The sequence below is a fragment of the Bemisia tabaci genome, chromosome 7 (assembly GCF_918797505.1).
Source record: "Bemisia tabaci chromosome 7, PGI_BMITA_v3".
Classification (NCBI taxonomy): domain Eukaryota; kingdom Metazoa; phylum Arthropoda; class Insecta; order Hemiptera; family Aleyrodidae; genus Bemisia; species Bemisia tabaci.
In genome coordinates this window covers 3,402,469-3,424,385 of record NC_092799.1, presented here as the reverse complement: position 1 = coordinate 3,424,385, position 21,917 = coordinate 3,402,469, and the positions used below count along the sequence as shown (strand labels likewise).

At 39.3% G+C, this 21,917-nt stretch overlaps 1 protein-coding gene across 1 annotated transcript in view; it reads right to left on the bottom strand.

Moving 5' to 3' along the window:
* LOC109037409 (1-acylglycerol-3-phosphate O-acyltransferase Pnpla3) overlaps positions 1–14,859 on the bottom strand; it is a 32,258-nt gene extending 17,399 nt beyond the window's left edge. The window contains exon 1 of the mRNA XM_072302669.1: positions 14,248–14,859. Within this exon, the coding sequence (XP_072158770.1) occupies positions 14,248–14,419 (172 nt within the window). The 5' untranslated portion in view covers positions 14,420–14,859. The remainder of the gene's footprint in view (positions 1–14,247) is intronic.
* Positions 14,860–21,917: the final 7,058 nt, after the last annotated feature.

The window sequence follows — 21,917 nt, the reverse complement described above, 5'->3', positions numbered from 1 at the left end:
GGGTCCCAAAAATGAACTGGCCTAGACTTAGCGAGACCTACCACGACCGGTCACCGATCTTGCGTGCGAGCGGACGAGCGAAGCGCGATGCAAAAGCGCGGAAGTGAACAACTCTCGACTCACGACGCGATGACATAGCATAAGCGTCTGCGTCGGTCACTCGGTCACCGAGACACCAAGACCTAGCGCATTATGCTCATTCATTCCTCTCAAGAACTCATGCCTAAGTTGGAGACTCACATGTCTCAATGCCTCACGTGCCCTATTAACCATTTCTGACAGAGATCCATCCCAGCCGCAGAAGACGGCCCATCTTCCGACAGAAATCCAGAGAGCAGTTCCAAGATAATACAATGGTTAAGAATGAGGATATTTTATTCCCATGAGGATGAGGTTGAGTCAAAAAAATTAGCTCTAATTTTAAGTCAAAGACTAAATGCCAGCTAATTTGACTTAACTACCTCTAAGTGACTCTAATACATGGAGACAATAATAGGAGCGAATTTAACAGAGAGGAACCAAGCCACATTAGCTATTGCCAAAAACTGGGCAACTTAATTTTTTACAAGATAATTTTCATGCGAATTCCTGGAAACTTTGTCACGGAATTAGCTTCGTACTGAGCGGAAAATTCACAGAAAATTGGGCAAAAAACCGCACGACCGTGATCATGTTAAAAATTGCCCAAATAAATTTGGCAATAGCTAATGTGGCTTGGTTCCTTTCTGCTTGACGTGGTCCAATTTAAGCTGAAATTACTTTAATCGCCTCTAAGTAGGAGTATCATTTGAACTTCATTTTTTAATCAGGAACTATAACATGTCTGGCTCATCTGTAAAAGCACGTACGTGCACAGAGAAACTAGCGATGCATACGTTGAGATGGAAACTGTAGTTCTAAATTGCAAAATGTAATCCATTTGAACCGATGTCAGTGTCTTCAATGTGGGAACAGAATTTTATAATTTTCAACGCTGAAAATCTAGGTTTGAGGCTGACTAGACATCCGCGCTTCAACTGTTGCAAACCCGTTTTAAATATTGAGCCATTCCTTCTGGAAACGACGTGCGCTCAGTTTTCAGTCTTGTCCAGATTGATCGATTTCAAATGAAATGCACAACCCAAACGAATAAATGTGCTGATTATTCTTCAGAGAAAAAACTGAAAAAACAGTAGATGTTAGGGAGAAGAGCTCAAAAGAGGCCTCCAAATTGTTCAACTACGAGTGAAAAATACCAAGTTGCAAAACCGGGGTGTCTACTAAAACAGGCTGGTCAAAGATAAGTACTTTCACAGTAATTTTTCAGTACATTCTCAAGAAATTCAGTACCTCCTCTGACAGAAAAATTCCGTACTTTTGCAGTACCTCCATTTGACGAAATTAGAAAAATTTCAAAAATTTGAAATTGCGACAAAAATGACAGAAAATTAAAAAAAAAATCCGGACCTTTTTGCGGGATTTCCGCACTTTTTCAGTACTTCCGGACCGTCCTTAAAAAATCAGTACTATTTCCGGAAATTCCGGACTTGTAGGCACCCTGTAAAACCCTAGCAGTATTGCAAAATCTAAGTGTCGTTTTCGCAAAGAATGTCTCGATTACTCCTCTGTTAAGTACTCTTGTAACAAACCACAATTGGACGTATTCGTGCTGAAAGGAACTATGTGCATAAGGTTTGCGTGAGACATAGTTCCTTTTGGCATAAAAATACGTCTAATTGGATTGCATTTGGCAAAGAGGAACCAAGAGCAATCCAATGTTCCTAAGATTGTACAACTTGCATTCCTTGCAATAAAATTACTGAAATCTTGCAAAAATTAAATTAACGAAAGTAATTTTGTCTTGAAATTATAGTTTATTAAAAGTAAGATAACACTTGTTCAAAAGATCAGTTTATAATTGCGGGGTACAAAAAATGGCACAATCTAAGCGACATTAGAATGCTCTTGGTTACTTTTTTCAAAATGCAATCTTATTCATTTACTTCATTAGGATCGTAACTCATCCCAACTAAAGACTGAAGTCAGGAACAGTAAGAGAATACTGGAATTTATTCATTCAGCCTATTTGTTGAAAGAATGCATGTATTAACACAAATTAACACCAGACCCTTAAAAACACATTACTCAATTTGATTGAACGTCAACTTTGAGGGAAAATAATTCTGTTCACGGATTGTCAATGATCTTAATCGCAGGAGACAATATTATCTGCACGAAACCGTGAGCATACTCCGACGGATTCATTGCGGCTCATTATGAACGTATTTCCCTGAATTTTGGCACCTGAGTGCGGCTCGAAATCGCCGGGACACTAATTGCTAGAGAAATTATCGCCAAGTGACACTCGGTAAATGCGATATAATTAGTAAGAAACCGATTAGAAGTCGATGAGAGCTACGTTTTAAGAAAAGCAACGAGAGATCTCTATGCCGTATCACTGAGACGTAGTGTCTTATTCTGTAAGAGCATTCTAAAGTAGGCTTCGAAGCGCATTAAAGCACATACAAACCGCGGTTCAATACAGGATGCACTTGGTGCTTTCTTCCATAAAACGCAGCGGAGATCGCTGAAGCGGTCAAAACATCTCGGCCAAGGTCATCTGCCCGAGTGTCTTCGATTCCAGCGTTTTCGGCGGCAAAAAAGAGGCAAACAGGTAACTGACTTTTTCACGCGCGGAGTAACTTCGTAAAAATGCATACAAATGGTCTTCGTACATGTTTTGAATTGAATAATACGCTATATCGTTGCGTAATGCATTAAGTAATCGGATTAAATCACCGTATGAAGGGGTTTTTTTTCCGCGTTCCATTGGTATTTATAATAATGAACCGCGAAGTGAAGTATCGTCTGGAGGAGTACATTTTATTCATGCACCATAAAATTTCGGCGCTCTTCTCACGAAAGAGCGTAACTTCAATTCAATGTTGCTAAATTTCTTCGCGCAACTTACATTTTTACTGGGAAAATCTTGGGCATTTCTAGCTGAAAATTCCACAGATTTTTCTTCTGATCTCGTGCGAAAATCAGAAAAAAATTGGACGGAAATCGCATAGATTTATTCTTGTAAAAAGTTGAAGTGTTTTGATCAATTTTACAACCATGGAAAGGGGTTGCGTTCTTTCGTTTGAAAAACGACGAATTGGGATCGTCCACGAAGGAAAAGTTCGCGGGAGAGCGAATATTTGGATTACATTTTGCGATAAGAAACAACACTTTCTGGCTCATTTTTAAAACGGCATATGTGTTACTATAATTTATGCAGGTGAATGCATTCGTGGATGAGTTAGAAAATGAAATTTATTTTGAGTTGCGACGAAAAATTGATAACGTAGGGGAAAATATTCTGCAGTTCCGTAAAAAAGGATCTGCGAGCGATTTAGATTTAATTTTCAAGTCAAAACGAGTCGCATCAAACGCAGTCGATAACCTCTCAAATTATTTTTATACAACATTTCATAAGAGCTCGGAGAGTTTAATGGCGAGAACCGTTAATCAAGGCAAGGTTTTAATTGCTCATTAGATAAAAATGCTTGCACCCACTGAACGATTGTCGTGGTTAAGATAGTGAACCGACCTTTGCTAACCTTGGCCCAAGTAGGTATTGCATAGAAATTCAGGTGGGAGAAGAGGAGAATTCCAAAATTTTCCACGCATCTCAGCTTTGGTGTTGCTCTAACTTCGAAAGTGAGAGGGTGATAATCACTAATTAAAAGAGGTCAGGACTGTTGTGCTTCACTCATTGTGAATCAGTTCCATTCGTTGGCTTTTCATCGATACTGAATCGCTGAATTGGGATCAATTTGATCGCTGCTTCTGCTTCAGTCAAAATTTTAGATCGTTTTTTAAAATTTTCATGACTCGAGGAACTTTGAAAATGTCTTGAAGAGGCAAATGAAACCATTTTAAAGCGAATCAAGAAAGAAAAAAAAAACTGAAATTATTTATTTCCCCCTTGAGATTTTGGCTATTCATCACAAATTGGACGCAAGATAGCAGATAGCACGATTTTACCAGCGCCTTGTTCAAGGAAAAGTTGAGAGATTTTAGAAAACGACAAGAGAAGAGCCATGCACCCACTATACGAATTCAAAACAGCAATTGTTGAGGCTGTGGCCAGATATTTTGGCGAAAATTACGGACGTGTGCTAAAAAAGTAGGCTGCCTCGATGAAAACAGGGAAAACTAAACGAAAAGTGAATTTGCGATTAGATGAATTGGGAACTTGGCATTTTGCACTCAGCAGAATGGAATGTTCGGAAAATAAAATTAGTAAAAGTTTTAGGCTTTTTGCAAAATAGAGGAAGTGGCACAACCTAACTTTCATTGACAATGGGTAAATCACGTATAAGCTTAGAAAATGCCGCTCATAGATTTCACCGAGGATTGGGATTTTCAAAGTACGAATTTAAAGATTAGATCATGGGACATAGGAAGTCACCATTGGAGAGTTTATTCGATACGATTGCGGGGAGCAACAATGACCTCCAAAAACCTTTTTACACCTTGAAAAATTTTACACGGAAGGATTTCAGACTCCAGAAATATTCCAGCTAAGTCACTGTCGGTCATCCGACAAACTCAGCCAAATAATGCCACGTTGAACTAATACCAGCTTCAAGAAGACAATAACCTTCCTATACTGTTGAATCCAATGTATTCACATTCAATCACGCAACTATGGATGTTAATTGACACTAATCACCAACCTGAGGGGAGGGGGAGACGGGGAGAGGACTGGGCTAGCATGACTCTAATGAAGTCGTAAAGGTAAACCACCGCAGCACAAGCAAACGCTTGACCTTAGAATGTGTAATTTCGATGCAATTCGTCGCGGCAAAACTGGAATGTCCCGTTTCGATCACCGGAGTTTAATGGACAGGACAATCGATTACAAGTAAAAGTTGCCCACGATTATCTACGACGCTTTCGAAGCTACGACGAAATGGACTGACGCGTGGTGGACTTGAAAGAAGAGGCAGAAGTCATCGAATCAGCTACGGTCATTTTTTATCGAGGAGAATAAAAAAGCAGGGAGCGGCCTTTTCTGATTTGGGTGGTTCTGATAGGTGGGTGCAATATGGTGTCAACATTCCTGCGGATTCAAAGATTCAATGACTTCTTTCGAAAAAATCGATGACAAAAGTAGTTAGTTAGTTAATTTATTTATAGACATTCAGCATCCTAGGCTATTAACGTATTTACAAAGAATTTGGAAGATGGGTGTATATTATCCATAAATAAAAGTAAGTCCATACATCTATTTACGCCATGCACCTCTTCTAAGATACTCTTAGTGCAAAAACCTCCTTCATTATGCTCCTTAATTTCTGATTTTTCTGAAGGATGAGTGCCAGGGGCGGACTGGTTCCAAATTTTTTGGGGGCAGGTCCCGCCGAAAAGAGAATTTGGGGAGCCTGATAAGGGTAAGAGGTAAGGTTTAAAAGAGGCTCTGTTAGATTTTATAAAAATTGCTGGATGGGGTCCCAGAAATCTGCTAATATGGGCCTAGCGAAGCCCTTCTGATCAAAGTTATGGGGGCAAAAGCCACCTAGCCAGCCGGGTTATCCCGCCTCTGGATGAATCAGGTAAAATTGAGACATTTTGAGAGAAAATGAATATTGGAAAGATGTATAAACCACCAGTCCAGGTCCGGGACAGGTCAAGGAGTTTGATTCTTATATCCTCTTTGAGTGGTCCATTCATTTCTGGTTGTTTGCATGGGCGATCTCCACGAAAGAACGACAACCGCCAGAGGTCACGCTCTCAAAGGTCGCGGAGAGTGGGATAGACCCTGGAATTGAGTGCACAAACGGAAATACATGGGGATGCACTGATCATAGATTACCGGGACCCATTCGGACTGTGTAATCTTTGTCTTTCTGACAGTTTGTGACATTAGACTTATTAAGAGGTGCCCGAACTATGCGTGAAAGGGACCTCTCATTGGGAGAACCTTTGACATTTTCACGAACGTCTCATCTGAAATGCGGACGGTTCATTGGGTTAGGGAAGAATATGCTACGGACAATACTTGGATTAGTCAAAGGCATTAGATTAGTCACCCTTTGACCGCACGGTGGATCGAGTCAATAGGAGAGTCGGACAAAATTCGGAAACTTTAAACGCTCATCACTCCGTCTATGTATAATGTTGGGGTTTTAAAAGTGGTTCTATTGGTTTTTTTGTAAAATTTTCTTCTACATTCACCCCTTGAAATTTGAATTGTGACAATTTAAACGTCAAAATTTGCAGTTCTAGTTAAAATTCCGTGTCCGCCCTCTCTACTTGACTCGATCCACTGTGCGCCGTCTGAAGAGACGTTCTGCGAGGCGCCTGCCATAGTTGGGGATGCACTGGTGCATATTATTAGTGAATGGCGAAGGGTGATTGAGGCACCGATAAAGACAAAAGTAATTTTCCGAGGTTGTCATGGTCTTTTGACCGGCGACACGACGACGGCATGACGGAAACCTTTCGATTGGTTTCAAAATCATTAGATGGCCTCACTCATTTCCTTTTGCTGCATTAGCGTCGCGGTGCATTTTTTGCTTTTCATTTTTTTTGATGACAGAGAGAAAATTCGAAACACCCTGGCCAACTTCAGGTGTTGCAGAAATTGCGCATGTTTTTTTGCCGAAAAAGAACCTGTATTCCATCTAAGGATGCAAAACTTAATAAAATTTGAAAAAAAAATTCATAGTTTTTTTAAAAACTTCTGCGACTGACTCAGTATGACACGAAACGCATAGAAACGGAAAAATCTTAATTTTGAAAAAAAAAGTAACGCAAGCCTTCTGAAGTTTCCTAAAAAAATCTCAGATAATTGTAGTAGGTTGCATACAAAGGCCCTGAACATTTTTTGAAATTTCATGGCAAATGAATTTTTTTTAAAACTTCATGGGAAATGAGACATTGTCGGAACTTCATAGGAAATGAAGATTTCCTATCCAGCAAAATGAAATTATACGTGGAGTAGCATTTTGCAGCTCTGATTCCATCGGTTCGTTTAATTGTCCAATTTCCATTTCAGAGGCTCGAAGAACCGCATTTTCTGGCATTTTCTAAGTTTTGGCAGCTCTTACATTGCTCAAACATTGTCACATAGTTCGCATGTTCGAACAAATGCAAAAAGAAATTCCTGATTCAGTGGCCGGAAATCAGTACTTTTCCCGTACATTCCTAAGAAATTCAGTACCTCCTCAGCATAAATATTCAGTACTTTTCAAGTACCTTCAATTGACGAAATTCGAAAAATTTCCAAAATTTGAATTACTCGCTCAAGTTGCAAAAATGACGACAAATTAAAAAAATCCGGAACTTCTTGCGGAATTTCCGCACTATTTCAGCACTTCCAGGCCGCTTTTAAAAAATCAGACTATTTTCCGGACTTCCCGGAAATTCCGAACTTGTAGACACCCTGCAGCTCTTACATTGCTCGAACATTGCCATATGGTTCGCATGCTCAAACAAATGCAAGGAGAAATTCCTGATTTGAGCTGATCGGGAGGATTTACGGGTTCAGGTGCATGCGCAGCGGTCAATAACCTTATCGTTATCGAGTTAACGAGGGGAAAATAAAATATCAGATCCGGACGCGAGAGGCTGAGGCCATCCTCCGTTTTGACAGGGGAAATTCACGGAGCCCCGGCTCCGCGTAAGAATCAACACAGGTTTCACAAGTAATGACCGAAGAATAAATACGTGGAGTAGCCGCCCGCTATCTTATCTCCTCGGCTTGGCCCAATTTTATTTGGTTTTCCAACAGCAACCGACCGAGAGTCTCCGCGTTCTCACGATTCCAGTCCATTCCGAATACGAATTCTCTACAAAAGCTCTGAAAGCTCTACAGGTGGTTGCCAAATTAGCCTCCAGAAGTCGAATTAGTTCTCTGCCGTGCCAAAGAAGGGCGCTGTATGAACATTCGAAGGTTGCAAAATTTCCCCTGACCAGTCGTCTATTTTTGAGGAAAGTTATGCATATTTTTACTCGAAATTTTCAGACATTTTAGATTAAATTACGAATAAAGTGGTCTGGAAAAATTCGAAGAGAAATATTGAAAAATTTTCCGGTGAATTGGTTTTTTATTGAGTGAAATATGGAACTTTATTGTTGCATAATTTGTCTAGTTTTCAAAGTCGCACTGGGGGGAAAAAAACACACATTATGGATCTAGAGTCCAGACTTTTAAAAACATCAACAAGAAAAAATACTCTTGATTCAATCGGATTTTTGCTTGAATTAAGAACCGAGCCTCTTAATTTGAGCGGATTTCCTTTTGATTTAAGCAAAAATCTGATTGAATCAGGAGTATTTTTTCTTGTCGATGTTTTCAAGAGTCTGGACTCTAGATCCAATGTGTTTTTTTTTCCCAGTGCGAGTCAGCGTGAAGCATAAAAATCATTGACCTCGTGGTATGGAGAGAGAAGAAATTTGCTGTTTTTAAGCATCAATATTCTAATAAATGCTTAGATTTCTACGAATAATTATTCCTCCTTGATGAACCCCTCCACTTCCTGATTTTGGTAGATTCTAGACATTATGAATTGAGTCCTACGATTCCTTAAAACGAGTATTTGCAGATAAAAATATACTGTAACAGGAGGTAACTTTCAAGAAGTAAAAGCTTTCAATCATCCACCGTAAAATCACGTAATTTAAGTTTTGAACATCTTTTTCGAGGGAAATCGTACGAAATTAGCGGGAAGTGACAGCCTTGATGACGTCGTATCAAATGCAAATATTTGTTATCAGTAGCTCGCTCTCGTTCCAGAACACCTCTAAAATGTTTGTCCAAACTGGATGTTTGTTTAGGCCCGTTATCAAGAGCAGGGCGATTATTCTCATGCTCATGTCTAAAATGTTGCATGCTCGCTGGACCAGCAACAGCTGACAGTGGTGGTATCGAAATCGGCGCCAGCCTGATGCAAGAAGAAAATCTGTTTTGTTGACAGGACGTTATCTAAGTTAATGTTTAGAAACTTTTTCATTGCTTAAAACTGACACAAAAACTGATAAATACGTGCCCAGAAATACCGAGAATATTTCTGAAAGAATTCACCAAAATCGTAAAAATACTAAGAGGTTGCAGTTATAATACGGTAGAGAGTACCTTACACAATTTTTTTTGAAATAATTGTAAAAAATGCTAAACCAGCATTCTAAAAAAAAATTTACATTGATACTGTCATTAATAACAACCTGACAACAAACTATGACAACATTCTTAAAACATTGTCAATTTACTTCATGCAGGAAAATGTATGGAACCAGGCGAACGGGACATACCTACCGCCCTGCTAAGGAATAATGCCGTATGAATATTCAAGAGTTGCCAAATTTCCTTCAATAAAATGTTCATTTTCGATGAAAGTTATGAACATTTTCCCTTGAAATTTTCAGCACTTTTCGGTAGAATTACGAGCAAAATTATCTGAAAAATTGGAGGGAAAATACTCATAAGTTTACCAGGAAATCCGAGCTTCATTAAAATAAATTTGGCAACACTTAAAGGCTCATACGACGGTTTTCCTTAGCATAGCAGAATGGATACGCCGTTAGGAGAAGCTCTAAGCTCAAACTCTTCGGCTCATGGAAAAAAAATCACCGCGAATTAGGCCTGAGAGAACGGTCTCAAAACGCAATGGTGTATTTCCTTCGGAAAATACACGAAAATAGCAGATAACTATCGCAGCAAGCCGGATTTCATGACACTTTATAGACACGGTTCGTCAATTACGCAGCTGCTGAAGTAATTAAAACTGCGCTGCAGGATCATCCTGTTACGTAACCGACGCGACGTAAATATTTTGAAAATTCACATCCTTCTATCTGTTTACTCGGCTGGCATCCTATTCCTGCGCCACCGGAAAATGACACGGCAAAATAAGGCACGCAAATCGGTGACCAACGGCGATTGTCGAAACGTCAAAGGTGCTAAAAAACAGGAGAGTGTTTACATACGGAAAGCGGGGTTCCCATAAACAATGAATCACTGATCGTGATAAGAAAATTCAGCGTCATTACGTCACGGCAACGCGACGCGCAGAAGACTCAAGCTGCGTAGCGTGCCATACGCCGCACAGCGGATCGAGTCAATTAGAGTGGTCGGACATTAAAAATTTGACTAAAACTGCGAATTTTAATGCTCATTTCGTTACATTTTAAATTACAAGAGGTGTTCCTAGAAGAGAATTTAACGAGGGAGCCAATGGAACCACTTTTAGAACCTCGAAGTTCTGTAGAAACGGAGTTTTAAGCGTTTAAAGTTTCCAAATTTAGCCCGACTTCTCTTATTGACTCTGCCAAGTGTGTGCCGTGCTGGCAAACCGACTGGGGAAATATTGCGCCAACGACGAGGCGTGAATGATCGAATTTCGATATTTTCCCCGCTTTAAAGCTATGGTAAAGGATCGATTATGAAGGTGCTGGACGTTGGTTGCGAACACACTATTAATTGATCCTTTTCCATAGGTTTATATGGCAGAAAGCACGTCACGCCACTGCATTTCGCGTGGTCGGAGTCACAGATGGAAACCATTTCACGTTTCGAAAAATGGAAAATTATATTTGAGAATATGAAACACGTCTTTTTATGATTAATATCACAAGTTTACTTCACGATTAATAACTTTCCTTTAGGTTTTCATACGACTTAAAGTTGGACTACATTTTGCAAATAGGAAGGACTATCTTTGGCTCAGTTCAGAAACAGCATACGTGTCACTGGTTTCCCTATGCAGATAAAAGCTCACATTGAGTATCAAGAAAATGTCGTCCTTAATTGCAGAATGAAATCCAGTTTCACTATGGCTTCAGGTGTGGTATTATTCTTACAGAGTAACCACCAAGATCGCGAATCGAAATGCCAGACTTTCTCCTGGGTTTCTTTTCTCCAAAATTCTCGGACTTTGGAACAATACGAGATCATAATTAAAAATTTTAAGATTAAATGTTACAGCCGGGAGGAAAGCAAAAGCTAGGGACACATTACGTGCAATTTGCAATTTTCGAAAATACAATTTTCCGCTGAATTGAGAGTTATTTGGTTGTTAATTTACGTGAAATTTCCCCGTTTTTCCAGGTTCTCCTTGACTGGCCACCTTGCAACGCTGGTGTCTGACAAATGTGAATTTCAGCGATTGAGACATTTTTTTTTGTAACTACGTATAACCTACGCACTGCTGCTAAGATCATTCATCTTTGCTTAGGTTTTACATCGGATCAAATACGCATGCTGCATGATTTTTTTTTTTACAGAAAGTTTAGCAAAATTTCGAAGATTATTCGTTGAAAAATTCCAATTTCCTCTCTAAGTATTATGCAAATAATACACACAGTAATACATTGATGTACGAGCTTAGCAGCATTGCTAAGTGTATCGTGGTTAATAAAAAAAAATAGTAAGTACTCAATTTCATGAAATCTCGTGTTTTTCATCTCTAATTGAGCTTACCAGCTCAGTTTCAATCGTTTGTAATGAGGCGGTCTAACCACTTTCAAGGACAATGCTGCCAGAGTCCGTCTGAATGTTTACCAGGTACGTATGGATTTGACTGGAGGGGAAAAAAATGAAAAAATTCTAGACGATGAGGCGGCATTGTCCAAGGATAACGACCGGCTAGCGTCAAAGGGTAAACACCATTACCACTCGAGGCAGTATTGATTGAGTATTGATTGCTGTATGAATTAATGACAGCTCGCTCAGGATTTCGCGCGTGAAAAATTCATTAAAAACATCACGCTGACAATCGGTATAAAGGAAGGGTGGATTGAAATTTCGACAATCGAATCGATTTAAAGTCCGATGAATTGCCTTGTAACATAATTTATTCCCGGTTTATATGCGATCGATTCAAGTTTAAAGCTTCACTTGCATTTCAATGTACGTATACTATTTTTGGCTTGAGTAGACACTGACATATCTTCAGAGCCGCAGTTTCAGTAACATTTCAAATTTTATCAGCTTTTTCCTGACTTATCCACAGAATCCTAGAACATTCATACAAATATCCACCGGATTTTTTCAGGGGTGCAAAAAGTGTCATTTGGCCAAAAATTTCACGCGATGCGGGATTCTTTCCTTGATCACTTTCGAAAAATTTCATCACTCTCCTAACAAGTGATAACCCTTTTTTTCTTTTTAGTTTTCTCTTAGCTTTAGAAAATTTGCTCGAAACGTCTCCCGAAAAGTAGACAGGATTGATGAATTGTCGACATCTTTTTTGCAAATTTTTTTCGGTGTCGTTGTGGACAAAAATTTCCTCACTTTCCCAAAAATATCTTCACTGATCACGTGATCCGCGGATTGTGTTATCCCTCTGACACCCCCCCCCCCTTCCGCGATTTTGCACCCCTGGAATTTACTTCGATCCTGACTACACACACACGAACAAAAACTTCCCTGCATTCTCTCTGGGTTTGGCGGAGAAATTCCTAACTAAGTACGTTCGCCTAAATTCCCTGATTTTTTTTTAAAAACTTATTTATTTATTTAAACAATTTGGTGCACAGAACTTGCATAAAATAAGTGTGGTACTAGTCGCAAGATAATTTCTGTAGAAAAGTTGCCCCATACCATTTCAGAAATTCTCTCAATATATCCACACCACTTGTAACGTTGATTCTAGAGGATGATGGCTGAGCTTTGGTTTTAAAAACATTTATAGAAGATAAAATTTTTCAGCTGGCAAGAATAATAAGAGTTTAAACTTTAATTTAATTAGAAGCTGCAGCCAAATTGCCAAAAAGTTTTAATGTTGTGCCAATCAAAGGAACAAAATTGGTGTGTATAGTCACTTTGTTACAACCTTCCTCGGAAACCTTCTTTAAAATTGTTTCACTCGAACTTACTGCCATTAAAATATTCTTCAAAAAGGAAAAATTTAGGTTTCTCTGGAAAGCTCTAAACGACATTTAAAAAGCTGTGTCTAATTCATTAATTAGAAAGTACTTGGTACTTATTTGCTTGAATATCCACTCACGCAAATTATCTCTCTCCAAGTTATGCAAAAAATCAATTCAACGGAACCAACTTCTGATAACCTGACTGGAACTGCGATAACCTAGTATGAAATCATCAAATTTTTGTTATCACATGTTCAATGAGACCTTGTTCGGGAAGTAAATAAAATACCTGACTGATAAATTAATTGCAAAGATTCATATTTCAGAACCAATTCGTACTTTCCCGTCTCCAATTTAAAATGTCAGATTCGAAGAGTGTTCAATCAATGCGTGTGCTTAATTACATCTTTCGTGAACTGTCTGATCATTTGAATTGACGACAAGAATTTAAGTTTAGAAAGGACTCAAAGTTTCCTGCTTGAATTGAACAAGCTCTAATTTGTTGATCAAAAAACTATGCAGCAAGGCAACAGATTTTTGATGGTAGGTAGGTAACTAGATAAAATTTTGAAAGAATTTGAAATATCTTGAGCTACAGTAAATTGTCATAAGCAAATGCACAGTAAGTATGAAGAATCAATACGAGCAAGATTCCAACCTAGATAGGTACTTTGGAATAAGAGGATAGTTGTGGGACACATAAGTAAGGAAGAACTGTAGGAATAAAAAAATGAAAAATATCACGTTCATACCACCAAATTCAGAAAAAGAAACTGGTCAAGTATTTTGACAAGTGAGAAGGCTTTTAGTGAGCTGTCAGTCGGTGAAATCTTCTGCGAGATCAATTAATAACTACCTGCTACCAGAAGAACTTATCTCCAGTTCTCCAAAAAGCTTTGCTCATCTTTTTAAAACCTAGCCTGTTTTTTCTTATTATCTCAATAATTATGCCTTAAATCGAGCAGCGTTTAGCACATGAGATGAGAGCTTGAATGAATTGCGACTAAACTACAGCTAAGTCTGATTCATGATACTTTTGCGGGTTTCCCATTTGACTACCTATTTTTCCTGTTGGTATGATATCTTTCTTAAATCAAGTATCCTACTTTCATGCCTCTAGAAATCTAGTAACCAATTTACTTGAGATATTGAACTAAAAGAAAACTAGATGCACAATCCTCTCAAGCTATCAGTTCAGATCGCCTCCTAAAGGTTCGCCTACCGAAGTTGGAACCAGGTCTACTAAGACTGACAGCCCATGTCATTCATGCGGAAACGCCTCACTTGATGCTAAGGTCTCCGTAATGGGACTGCTTAGACAAAACCTTGTGCGGAAGTACTTACAGATTAGGATAAAGGTATAAATCTAAATGGCATTGGGTGAGGTTAGGTTGGTGGACTCACCTAATGGTAGATCGCAAAGTAGACAACACGCAGCAACAGCTCCTGCTGAGGCGCCGGAGATTTTGTCAACAAGCAGATGTGGAGCATATTTCTTGAAGCAAGCGGCTACACCGACATGATAAATTCCCAAAAACCCACACCCCGCAAACGACAGATTCATCTTCCCATTCATGTTGCAACGCACAGAAAATTCCAGAACACTGATACAAACTATGCAGAACGATTCGAGCTGAAGCTGTTCTCAGGACTTTTCACAGAAACTTCCATCATCGAGAAAAACTTCAATTGCACAAAAGGACCACACACTGGATAGGTTAGAATTCGAATTGAATCGGAGACACGAAACTAAATGAGCAAGGAATCTAACTCGACGCGATGAACGTTTTGGTTTGGCTCTACGCGCGCACGATTCGGTTGCTCGTCGGAAAAACTGCGAACGAAACTGGTGATAAAAAATTTCGTCAAATTCTCCAGGAAAAAAAACAAGTTAGTGTCCTACTGCGATGTGAGTTTCGCCTTGGCCACTATCAGTATCAGCTGGCAATTGCGAATCAAATCAAAACACCGTCTTCGTGAGCAGCTTCGGACGTAAATAGCGGCCGTGACGCGGACTACACGAGGGAAGCTGCGCTCCGCTGGCTCCGCCCACTATTATCGCTTCCCCTTCCCGCGATGCACACCCCCACCACGCCGCCCCCCTCTTTCCTCAGTTCCCATTGATGATTGGCAACGGAAACGTCACTACCTTCCGCAAGGAACTTACGCAATTTACGATGCGCGGTTAATGCGTCGCGTGGAAAATCAGGGACCATTGCGCACATACCTTACAGAAACTAAGACGGGTCAAAACATTTTCTTTTTCTTTATTTAGTTGTATTATTTTTATTGTTTGACTTCCAATAGAGAATTTGCAGGTGTCAATAATTTTCTGGCAAATTATTGTAATATCTTGCGATAGATTCGGACTAGCCATAAGGTCAATCTGCCATTGGCAGATACGCCCCCCTGCCCCTGACGCATCAAAGACGCGCCCCTCTGCTATATTTGTATGTAGCAAAATAAGATGAAAGAAGAAATGCTGGAAATTCATAAATGAAGGAAAGAAGAGCTTTTTTTAAGAGTAAAGAAAGGTCCTCGTACGCATGATAGTGGTGAAAGGAAGTCCTGGAAATATAAACCGCATTTAAGTCCCCAAGGGCGCCTGGGCCCACAAAAATGCTGGAAAATTGCTGTTTTATTTCCACATTGCATATGAAAAATGTAAGACGCGATGGCGTGAGTCGTGAACTCGCAATGCTCTGCTCTAGTTTAAAGCAACATTACGATTAAGACAAACGGAAACAACACAACATGGAAATAAAGCGAGGGAAAGGATGAACGCTAACGACGGCGCAGAGATACAACTATTCGTACCTGATGGACGTCCGTGCTGCTTCTGTAAAATTGAAGGCCAAATTGAAGGCTGCTTTTGTAAACCAGCCAAGGGTCTACGCCCTCAGATGCGAGCCAGTCCGACCCTGCGTATTTGTTTTATTTGCTGAATTCAGATTTTGTATCCATAGCTTAATATTTTGAAGAGGAAAATGTGAAAAATTTGGGACATACTGGTTTAATCAAGCATGTAATCAATGACAATTATTTCACTCACTAGCAGACATTCGATGAAATATAGTGCAAACTTACGCTATCCCGCTTTACGCTTTTATCTTTCGCTGTTACGCGGAACATTGGTCACTCTCCGTCGTAAAATGAGCTTTGAGGCATTGAAAATTTTTGTCGATTTTCGATTTCGAAAAGGGGACGATGGGTGTCCTTAAGTGAGGAAATCAAAATAGCTGTCTAACTTTTGTAAAGTGTCAAAATACATACACATAAAATCTCTAAGATCGGTAAAAAATTATTTTCTTCGAGATTTTCACCTTTTTGGTAACATAGAGATGTTTTATCACCCCCCGTCCTCATCCGGCATGTGCCACTCTCTCAGAAGAGGTAGCACAGTCAATTTTTAGACGTGCGCCCTCTTGATCGCTTGAGAGCATAGAGAAAAAAAAGGAGGTGTTTGCATTTCGGGCATCTTGGAATTTTTTGATGACTTGATGACGTAGGTGGGTACAGTGTGAAGGGGACGTCCCTGTACCCAGCTGTGCCCACCTACGTCATCTAGTCATTAAAATATTCCAAGGTGTCCGAAATGCAAACACCTCCTTTTTTTTCTCTATGGCTTGAGAGACCTCTAACATTTTTTTTTCTTCTAAAGTGATAATTAATTAGGGCACATCCTATTTTCGGCTGTGTTGCTCAAGAGGCCTTTGGAGCACCACTACAAATGAGACAAACGAAACTAACACAATATGGAAATAGAGCAAATGGAAAGACGGCGCAGAGATACAACTATTCATACTTGATGGATGTCTACGTTGCATCTGCAAAATTGAAGGCGCGATGGCGCGAGCTGTGAATTTCCGATGTTTCGCAGCTCCGCTTTGTGCTGCTACTAAGGTGTCGTGAGAAAAGTTAAGAAACGAGGCTCGATTATTACAACTCTCCTATATTTATGGCTGTGTTGCTCATGCAGTCTTTAAAACACCGCTACAAATACAAATAGGAAAACTGAAACAAATACAGTATGGGAGTAGAGCAAAGTAAAAGGAGGCGCTTTGATGACGGCGCAGAGATACAACTATTCGTACATGATGGATATCTGTGTTGCATCTGCAAAATTGAAGGCGTGATGGTGTTAGACGTGAATTCGCAATGCTCCGTTCTATGTTGTCAGTGAGGTGTTGCTCCAGATTCGAGAGACAAATTTAAAAAAAAACTAGGCCTGATTACGTCTCGACTCTGGTGCTCCTCAATTTTTTCTCCTTTTTTTCAATTTAAAGTCTGATTCTTTTTTTAATGTATAAATATTTACAGACCTACATCTACGGCTCGTCTATGTACTGCGGCCCCTTACAACGCGCGTGACACGTTTTTTAAACAATAGTCTCCTTAAATTTGACCGGGCTTCAACATCTAAGGGTTAATGAAAATATCAATAAAATTGACTGCACCTTGTTCGCCAAAAATTCAGGATTTAAGAGGAGAGCCAAAAGAAGCCATGACATTCAAAATCATTCAGCGAATTCCAATAGAATTTAGTTATGTTTAATCTTGCAAAATTAGGCTCTAATTGTTCGGTGACGTCCTAAAACATTGTCATGACCAACAAAATGATAGTTAAATGGGACCTCTTGCAGTCTGCTTTAGATCTCTGGTGCATTTAATGTATGTACATATATCGACGGTTTAAGTCGGCAATCACATAACTCGGTTTACGGCAGTTCTTTAAGACTGTCATGATTTTTCTTCTCAATACGAAGAAAATTCTGCAAAAACTTCAAGAAATAATGTCAATTTGTTCTCCTTTAAAAAATGACGTAGAGGTGGAGATTTTCAGACGCCGCAAACGAGTTAAGTGATTGCCAAGTTTCACCGTTGAAATACATGTATGCCTATCTCTTTATATTTTTACTTTTCTTACTGAACACCTTGCCTCTGCTTCAAAATTTCACCGTGTACTTTCTTGATTGAATGTTTCATTTTTTGATGAGGTTGAAAAGATTTTTTCGGCGTATATATTTTTCGGGCTCATGAACTCGAAAATGATGCACAATTTTCCGACTTTTAAATTTTAAAAGCAATATGATAGGTTGCAAGCTCTGGCTCGATTCTTCTGGAAATAATGATGCATAGATGCGTCTGGTACCTAGCTTTGATTTTATTTTTGTTTTTATTTTAATTTCACAAGTCTCCCGGTTACTTGAAAGTGTTCAACTTTGCAATATTTCCTCTGTGCGATTACTCAATAAACTTTGAACCTGAAACTAGCGTAAAATTGTGCTGATTTGCCAGAAATTTCTGGACCGCCTTTCACTTTGGGGTACTTCCGTTGGGGGAAGGGGGGGGGGGGGGAATATCACTTTATGCCCCTTTAGCTGGCTAAGGGTCTACGTCCCGATATGTAAGCCAGTGCGACCCTGCGTGTCGTGTTCACTCTCTTTATGTATGTCACTGCACGCGCTATAATAAACTGATTTCCTTTCAAGGGTGCACCGCACTCTTTCAGTGCCGTCTTATTTGACCGAAAATTCCATTGGATGAATGCTCAAGACATGTAAAATGGACGAAATCCCTCGTGCAAATCGGAAACAATTTTTTCTCATGTATAGATATTATTGAAAGTCACAATCCGTCCTGCTCCGCTAGAGCGCAAAAAGGCAATCACCCACACCTCGACCGCGGTCTGGTCGATCACTTCATAAAAAATTCACTCGTGCGGGGGAGGAAGAGGAGGGTACGTGGGGGAGGGGGAGAGGACTCGAAAGAGTAAACAAGCTTATCGGTCAATCTCAGAGTATGACTTTTTCACCTTCAGTTAGTCCCCTCCGAAATGTTTAGCACAGTTTGCATTTTTTTTAGAAAAAGTAAGGCGAGGAAATAGAAAAAAACATCTAGAAAAGTTCTTGAGACTTTCAATCGGTGGATTAGAAATTAACAGGGGTCTCGTCTTACGTAAGAGTCGGGACCTCGGGGTCATTTGCAAGGAGAAACGGCCGGCGTGAGGCTCGGGAATGCGACCGATAAAAAGTGACCCCTGGGCAAATTAGCGGCGAAATTGATAAAAAAGAAGTGGAATAATTCTAGAGTGCGGTAATAGCGGATCCACCCACGGCGAAGGGTTAAGCTTATCGGGAGCTCATCGCTGGCTTATCGGGTGCGCGCGGTGAAAATGAAAGGGCACCGCCGTGAGCCCCCCGGCTCCCCCTACTTTTTTCTCCACCTCTACAGGCCCATATTGCAGTTTTTCAAAATTTGCGGTTTCACGTCGCTGAGAGGTCTCTGGGAGCCCAGGTACATTTTTATTCATATGTTTTAAAAAGCTATCAAAATAAAAAAAGAATAATATATTTTTTTTTTTTTTTTTTTTTTTTTTTTTTTTTTTTTTTTTTTTTTTTTTTTTTGGCGATAGATAGTTTTTTTTAAATTATTTATTGAGCACATCTATGTAATACATATTTAGCACTATTAACTTAAAATTTAACATAAATATCTTAGTAAAAGCTAACCATTAATGAAAATGAGTGAGGGATGAAGAGAATAATAATTAATATTGCGATGAAATAATTGATATTACGATGTGCATCATTACATTGATCATATTATTGATCATTACAATAGTTTGTCACCTTTTGGAATTCGCCGATAGGCGTATGCCAGTAGTCCATATTTAGGAAAAAAGAGAAAAATGGAATTGGGGACAAGAGTGATCCGCAGCACATCTAGATTAGATGAGTTTAATTCGCTAAATGGAACTTTTCAAAATTTGCGATTTCCCATCGCTGAGAGGTATTTGTAAGCCTGGGTGCATTTTTTATGATTGAGTATTTAAAAAAAGGAAATAAGTTGACAATCAACTGATATAATCGAATACGTTCCCCACGTTTGGAATCCACGCTTCCAAGAAAGGAATAAAAATTGAATTGGGCGATGGAGACGCAAGAACAATTCAAAGCTTATTTAGACCATGAGAGATCTGATTGGACCATTTTTTGTGAGGAGAAATTGCTGTTTCTAGCTTGTTATAAATACAACATACTTGCGATTAGTTTCCCCGTGGAGATTAGTGCTTTTGTGGATAAGCCAGAACTATTAGTTCCAAATCGCTCACATTTTGCTTGAAGCTTTGATGGGTAATGACCCGCGATAGCAAGGTGTCGGCTTGGAGCGCCTTCAAGTTTTAAGATACTCTACGCTTTGTCGCGGAATTGGTTTAGTTGCATGCCCGATCCAAATTCAACTAGGGTCATGGTTTTCATTACACATTCTCTTAGAGGAGTGCCAGCAACTACCATATTTTACACAGGAAAATGTGTCCATCTTGCATTAAAGGCAAAATAATTAGTATCCTTATATGGTTCCTTTACTTCTGAATTTGATATTTTCCGATATGTTTACTAGTGGCTTGCAAATCGCCGGCGATTGCTAATTGAAATGCTGGGTGCAGAAACTGAAAGGGCATTCCTCGGTTGCATTAGTGTATCAGATTTTCCGATCATGTTTCATCCCTTAATTAAAGCAAATTTATGGAATTCGTTGAAACTCTCGCTAATTTTTTTTTTACAATGCTGAAAACGCAATTTCAGAACATGCACAGAAGAGATTCCTTTGAAATATAATTAATGCTACAGATTCTGGAATACCACGACCAAGACATACCCTTGCTATGCCTAACGCCTAGATTGCCTGCGACATATGTTATTGCGTCCATTTTGTCTTAATCTTCACGAAAAAAAAAATTAAATTGCTGATTTAACAATTTTGTAGTAAAAAAATATGTCCGACATGTTCCAATGTAGATTTTACAATATAAAATGATAATTTAACCACTCCCATGGTTGAATTAGCATCCCACTATTGTAAAATGTACATTTGAAACATGTTGGACATATTTTCAATATAACTGTAAAATCAGCAATCCATATTTCTCTACGTTAATCACCCACGTTTTTGTGTTTACTTTGTAACTAGCGACCGCTGATTTTCATCCATTTCTAATCGCTTTGTAACAATTTTGTAGTATAAAAAGGTGTCCGACATGTTTCAATGTAGATTTTACAGTATAAAATGATAATTTAAACACCCCATGGTTAAATTACCTTTCCACTATTGTAAAATTTGTGTTTATTTTGTAACTACCGACCGCTGATTTTCGTCCATTTCCAATCGTTTTGTACGATTTGGATGTATTTATGCTAAAAGGGACTATGTGCAAGTGGAAAGATGGGGTGTGCGCGTGGTGAGCTGGATAAGAAACACTGTAAAAGTGGATATAGTTCCTTCTGAGAAAATGGAAAAGCGGATTTTCAATTAAATCAAAAGGAACTGAGCGCTAACTCATGAGCCACGGACATGTGACAAGAGCCTTGTGGACAGGGCTCATGAGTTAAAGCCGAGCAAGAACGACAATGAAGACGGCTTCGTTGCCGCTGACGTCACTGGCGCTTTGAAATCCCCATTCATTCTTATGGCCCTCAACTCACAAGCACACCCCATCTTTCCACTTGCATATAGTTCCATTTAGCATATTTTAATCAGTGAGAACGAAAACACACCAACTCAAAAAAATGAAAATAATCAAGACACACAAAAAACTGCGTAGTGCGTGAAGAAGTTAGTCTAAGAAAAATACTTTTGGTGCCAAAAGACAGGTACTTGAGGGCACTTTAAAGGTCCAAGTTGGAACAGATGCGCTAATTTCAAGGACCATTATGAAAATGGAGATGTTGCATGTGTGAGGAATTTGCGATTTGACTGTTGCTTCTTTTGTAAAAGTTCACGAGAAACACGATGGTCCCACTAGTTTTCTTTGAAATCAACTCCCAAGCTCAAAAAACGCTCTTAAAGTTGAGGTTGTGATGGAGGGGATATCCCACTATTCTGAGAGTCCACGTCTGCATCAAGAAAAACTCTCCATGCAGAGATAGGGAGCAAACACATTAACAGGGCTGCCACTTTATTTGGGGACTCTAAAACTGAAAACACGGCAACGGGCAACCCTGCTAATGTATTTTCTCCCTATCTTTGAATGGAGAGTTCGTCTTGATGTAGAGGTGGACTGGTAAAAATTG